This window comes from Eucalyptus grandis, chromosome 9, assembly GCF_016545825.1.
Source record: "Eucalyptus grandis isolate ANBG69807.140 chromosome 9, ASM1654582v1, whole genome shotgun sequence".
Classification (NCBI taxonomy): domain Eukaryota; kingdom Viridiplantae; phylum Streptophyta; class Magnoliopsida; order Myrtales; family Myrtaceae; genus Eucalyptus; species Eucalyptus grandis.
This window is the reverse complement of record NC_052620.1, coordinates 24146990-24152925: the sequence shown is the minus strand read 5'-3', so window position 1 is coordinate 24152925 and position 5936 is coordinate 24146990. Positions and strand designations below refer to the sequence as shown.

Here is a 5936-nt window from a genome sequence, read left to right as displayed (position 1 = left end):
AATTTTACCAAACGCGATTCTCGTCTCAAACTGATTCTAGGAACAAAAATCGAATCGGGCACTGTTTGGCACGTTGCCAAACAGGCCCTAAGTCTGACAATTGAAGGTTCGATGGGATAATCTCATTGTTAGAAAAGCCTTGAATCAATTCGATTGAATGGATATTAAGTCAACAGACACACGTGATTAACGTATCATTGACTAAACCTACCCCCGGTAGAATTCGCTCCTTCACAAGAGTTCAAATCCGATTCAGTCCCTCTCTTACAAAAGCCTTGAATTAATTCAATTGAATGGATATTGGGTCAACAGACGCACGTGATCCACGTATCGTTGACTGAACCTAGCCCCGGTAGAATTCGCTCCTTCGCAAGAGTTCAAATCCGATTCAGTCTCTCTCTTACAAAAGCCTTGAATCAATTCGATCGAAGGAATAGGTATGCGTCCGAGTCCCCTACACGCTGTTGCTCAGAAAGGTCCTAAGTGTTGACGAGCGGATGGACCGTTTAGAAAGCCGGGAAAAGCCTTATAGAACTACAAGAAATCCACGCGGAAGAAATGGGGACCTTATAGAAATCTGCCTAGTTCTCTTTTCCTCACCATTTGTCTTGATTAGTCGAGCCAAGAATGTTGCACCTCCTACTTCCGTTGCTGCTCTTGATCTCCAATGTCGGACCATCACAATCAGCCATCGTCGAGAGCCTCCCGGGCTTCCCTGGAGAGCTTCCCTTCAAACTTGAGACCGGGTCAGCTCGCATCATGTGTTTATGAGCAACTACAAAGTAGCGAAAGACTCAATTCGCCATTTCTTTTCTTTACGTTCGAGAGTAATGTACGTTTTTTTGGTGGTGCAAACAAAAATGGTGCAGATACGTAGGGGTAGGAGAGCTGGAGGAAGTGCAGCTATTCTACTACTTCATCAAGTCCGAGAGGAGCCCCAGGGAGGACCCTTTGTTGGTTTGGCTCACCGGCGGCCCCGGTTGCTCCGCTTTGTCCGGCCTCATCTACGAAATAGGTCCATTCTCTCTCATTAACTCCTTAACTCGTCGCCACTGTCGTCGTCGTCATCGTCATCTTCTTCTGTTTTTTGTCTTCCTCGTGTTACTTTTTATCGGCTTTTGGTAGCCTTCTTTTCCCTCTCTTTACAAACACTGCTAGATCAAGCTGCACAATTATATGTAGAAATGATTAAGGTGGTCAATCATTGAGCTCCCACCACTACTTTGTTTTTTCGTGGCTCCTTTTCCTTTTCCATGAGTGCCGTGATACACGTTTTATTTAGACCAAACTGCCAACGAAGTTCTGATAAGATCTAAATGAGGTAGCCGCCACTTTTCATGATATGATATATACACAATCGTCATTCCATATCAACTAAATATCCATATGCCGGTCAAAAGCAAAATGTATTAAATGGTTTTAATCACCCACGATCTTGACGTCTGCAACTTTTCGCACAGGTCCGATGCAGTTTGATTTTTCAAGTTCCAGCGGAACTAAACCGATATTGAAGTATAATCCTTACTCCTGGACAAAGGTGAATTACCTTTTTCTCCGTTTAGCATTATTATCGTTCAACTTATCAAGACTAGAAGTGGTCATATTTTCGTACGACAGGTAGCCAATATAATATTTTTGGATGCACCTGTGGGCACGGGATTTTCATATGCAACGACACCGACCGCGTACAACATTAGTGACACTTCCTCCGCAGCACAAACGTATGAGTTCTTAAGAAAGGTAACTATCTGAATTGATACCGACATCATGTCACCTCAAAATAACCGTTGTACCTAATTACATGGACCGATACAATTCCTTGACTTTCGTCATATACTTCTCTTTTATGATGCAGTGGCTTGTGTCTCACCCCAGCTTCCTCGCGAATCCGCTTTACGTCACTGGTGATTCTTATTCCGGCGTCGTTATCCCCATCATTGTTAAAAATATACAGGATGGTGTGTAATTGAAGTTTACCCACATATTCTGTGTCACTCTGGCTCTCAAGAATTCATTTTCTCTTCGTTAAATACAGAAACTCTATTTGCTTTTCTGTATAGGAATTGAAGCTGGACGGCAGCCGCAAATGAATCTCGTGGTATGTAAGACTCTTGTGTGCTCTTCTCATGTCTTGTAATACTCAAAATTTCCACTTCATATCTATTGATACTAAGCCATATATGTTAAGGAAAGCATTATTGTTCTGGTTATATGAGCAGGGTTATACGCTAGGCAATCCGGTGACTTGTGATAAGAAGGACGCGAGTTTTAGAATTCCATATGCTAACAAGATGGCTCTCGTATCAGATGAACTTTACGAGGTAAACTTACAGCATAACTTAAATCTGATAAGATCTCTATGTCATCAAAGGAATGAAGATTACATATGAATCGACATTTTCATAATTTTACTTTTGAATTCGTGTTTCCAAGACGACGAAATCAGATTGCAATGGAGATTTCCAGAATGTAGATCCCACAAACGGAGCCTGTCTAACTGACCTTGAAATGGTGTCGCTAGTAAGTGTTATTGTTATAAACATCCACCTCTCTCATATTATTTGCCGCAATATATACACGCATCCGACGAGTGATTGAGACGTGTTTCCTCGTGATATCTTCTAGTGCCTTGAGAAGATATATTTGTTTCAAATACTGGAACCATCATGCAATGTCATATCTCCTAACCACACGATGCTAAAGTGGAGCAGAAGCATACTCAAAGAGGATATCGTCGACGTCGTTTCGATGCCTCAACAGTCCAGGCCATGGTGTCGGGTACATCATAAACTAACTCCCACTATATTCCGTGAATACAGTATCTAAAAGCGTATCATCTATCTATATGTGTAAGACAGTACTGAGATTGAACATCTGGATTTTGATAATGAGCTAATGCGCTATTTCACTTACTTAAATTTCTCCCTCAACAGTCCTATAACTATATATACTCTTACATTTGGGCCAATGATGAGAAAGTCCGAGAAGCCCTTGGCGTACGAGAGGTAATGAAGAATTATTCTCTTCGCGGGCATCGCCGACGTCCATATATTTACAATTTTCACTTGATAATGACATCCAGGGCACGAAGCAAGAGTGGAATAGATGCAACTTGACTCTATCTTACACAAAGGACGTTCTTGATGCTGTAGTTTATCATGAATACCTTTCTGAGAAAACCCTCCGTGCCCTTGTTTACAGGTATTACGATGGCTAATGTGAATAAGTTTCTCATCTTGGTTGAATTTCTTCTTTTTTCCTTTTACTGTGTATTTGCTTTTTACATAAATCCGTGGTTCTTGCTTGTATTTACAAAATTTACTCTTGTTGTAGTGGTGATCATGACTTGGCTATCCCGTACGTGGCTACATTGGATTGGATAAGATCACTCAACTTAACTCTAAAAGGTTCGTGGTCGCCTTGGTTCGTCAAAGGTCAAATAGCCGGGTAATAATTTCATCCTAATCTGTTAAGATCACTATACAATTCTTTTCTTATAGAATTTTGTTTAGTTGATCATCATCTTCTCATGAGTCTTTAGCTTTTGTACCTCACTTGATGACTAACATATTTATACCATTGTGAACAAGGTGCATCTCGATCTAGCTATATACCAAAAATGATTTTGTCGATGAATTTTGCTCATTGAATGCCATCTCTCGTCTGTGTTGAGGACCATACTCAAGCTGAAAAAGTTTGTACCAAATCGCAATTAAACTGTCAAACTTAGAAAAACTCAATCTAATCGTCTCCCACTGTGGTAAAATACTTCATTTATTGGTTACACATTGCTGATGGACAAAACACAATGACCAATTGTTTCATTGAGGTTTTAACTTATCTTTTGCTTTAGAGAATTGAAACTGACAGATATGTTGACTTTGACACCCTGGGGTTCCCCAATTTTTGGAAATATGACATTTTCGAGAGGGTGGGTATATCTGCTGGTTTGCTGCCCACGTTTCACCGCTCTTCGCCGAACACTTGGAGGCGTGGCTGTTAGAATCCGAAACAATGGATCCGGACTTGTCTTTCCCCCCCTTTCCGGATTCTCCCTCTTGCTCTTCTTCCGGACTGGACCGGTCCTTTGGTTTGAGAACCGGTCTATTCCCCGGTTCATTGCTTCAATGGACCCATGTCAACGGGCTTTGTCCAAAAGCTGGATTTATCAGTTAATTTAGTCATCAACCATAGAAAGCGCGATGTACTAGAGCAGTCTAACGTAATAAAGAAGTCATGCCCATTTTGTTGCTCAAAAGCCTCGGATAGCTAATTGGTCAATATGAGTTAGAAAAAAAATGACCTTACATATATCATCTCATTTATTACTAGAGTCCTCATTTTGAATTTTCTTATTTTATTTTAAGTTACAAAGTATTTTAGGTTCTTTTGCACCATTTTTTTGAATTTATTCCGTGAACATTTTTGCATATCTTCCTTCACATTGAGTATCTGGTATCTAATTTCCCTTTTGCATGCATGTACCCACATTGTGTGTGCTTGAGGAGTTGAAAAATGTTATATCTGTTAACTTCTTTCAAATTTGTGTGGACAGATATTCTATATTGTATTCGAAAAATAGCAAGTATGATCTGACGTTCACAACGATTAAGGTAAGACCAAACTCCCCTTTGTTTTTTCTTTTTTCCTTTTTTCCAATCATAGACATCTCAAACATTATTATCTAAAATCGTAATAATAGTTTTCTTCTTGTTCCTCCCCTTTTCGGATGGTGCAGGGAGCGGGACACACAGCTCCGGAGTATAAACCCAAACAATGTCTTGCAATGGCGGACAGATGGTTCTCTTACTACCCTCTCTAGCTCATTTCCACTGGCCTTTGGTTTGGTACTCGAAATAAATCCATATTAGTCACTCAATGATAATGTGATTGTGGATGTATCTTTCCTGTCAGAGAAATTTAGTGTACGCCAATTCAATCTCAATATATTTTGTGTATTTATTAATGTGTTGACATTAGTCACGTTTACTCTAGTAGAAAAAAATAAATCCGAGGAAATTCAATCGGTTTACAAGGATGGAAATCCTCAATGACTTTTTCAATAAATATTCCGAGCATGGTTATTATTTCTATTGAAGACTCCCTCAACCAACAGTCAAAACTCTGGGAAGAAGAATATACTATAAGGAAAACATTTGATCGCGGCAACTTTATAAATTAAGTTAGGTGCTAAAATTTTTTCAAGATAAATACATTAGGAGTCCTAAAACTTGTCTTGAATATATAATCGAGTTTTAAAACTCTTGCAAAATACAATCAAATCCTAAAAGTTATCAAATTTATGCAATCAAGTCCTCAATTAGCTTTGTCCACATTAGCTAATGGAAAAAATTGATCTGCCCTTTTTCTTTTTATAATTATATTCAAAAGAGCGGGGCGAGCCTTCTTCGTCCGCTCTCTGTTCAATTTCGCCGCTCCCATCAAATTTCCAATCTACAAGCTCCAAAACTCTCGTTCTCGCACCTTCGACGGCTTTGGCTTCGTCGTCGGTCCCCTGTTCAATTTCCAATTCACTGAACTCTTTATCTTCTTTTCAATAAAAATTAGATTTTTTTTTTTTTTGTGGCACTTAGTGCACTCTACATTTGTGCCACGTGTCTTAAGAAAGTAATGAAAAAGCTAAGCAGTGTTTTTCGTTAGTCAAATTAGACGGAGTTAACAAGGAATTTGATTGCATCAATTTCATAAGTTTAGAATTTGATTATACTTTTTAGAAGTCTTAGGACTCAATTACATTTTCACGATAAATTTTAAATATTATTATGCACTTATTCTAATTTATTTTTCTCTACGACAATTGGGTTATATACTCAGTAATTTAGTGACATGTGAGCGAAAGGACATTAAGTTAAAGAGTCCTATAATTATTCTAGAATTTCTTTGCATCAAATAGAACTCAACCTATATAGTATGTT

General features: G+C 38.9%; 1 protein-coding gene across 1 annotated transcript; it reads left to right on the top strand.

Annotated features, from left to right (window-relative positions):
• The first annotated feature begins 337 nt into the window (after positions 1-337).
• Positions 338-5010, top strand: LOC104429758 (serine carboxypeptidase-like 18). Its single transcript, XM_039301323.1, has 14 exons — positions 338-746; positions 870-1015; positions 1461-1537; positions 1618-1740; positions 1856-1958; positions 2061-2098; positions 2220-2321; positions 2434-2520; positions 2626-2778; positions 2934-3005; positions 3083-3201; positions 3334-3447; positions 4556-4613; positions 4739-5010. The coding sequence occupies exons 1-14, from the start codon at positions 628-630 to the stop codon at positions 4820-4822; spliced, it is 1395 nt and encodes a 464-aa protein (XP_039157257.1). The 5' UTR covers positions 338-627; the 3' UTR covers positions 4823-5010.
• Positions 5011-5936: the final 926 nt, after the last annotated feature.

Coding starts and splice junctions, on each gene's coding strand:
- LOC104429758 (XM_039301323.1), top strand. CDS start 628: ATGTTGCACCTCCTACTTCCGTTGCTGCTCTTGATCTCCAATGTCGGA. Junction 1,741..1,855: donor CGTATGAGTTCTTAAGAAAG/GTAACTATCTGA, acceptor TTTATGATGCAG/TGGCTTGTGTCTCACCCCAG. Junction 3,448..4,555: donor GTCAAAGGTCAAATAGCCGG/GTAATAATTTCA, acceptor TTGTGTGGACAG/ATATTCTATATTGTATTCGA.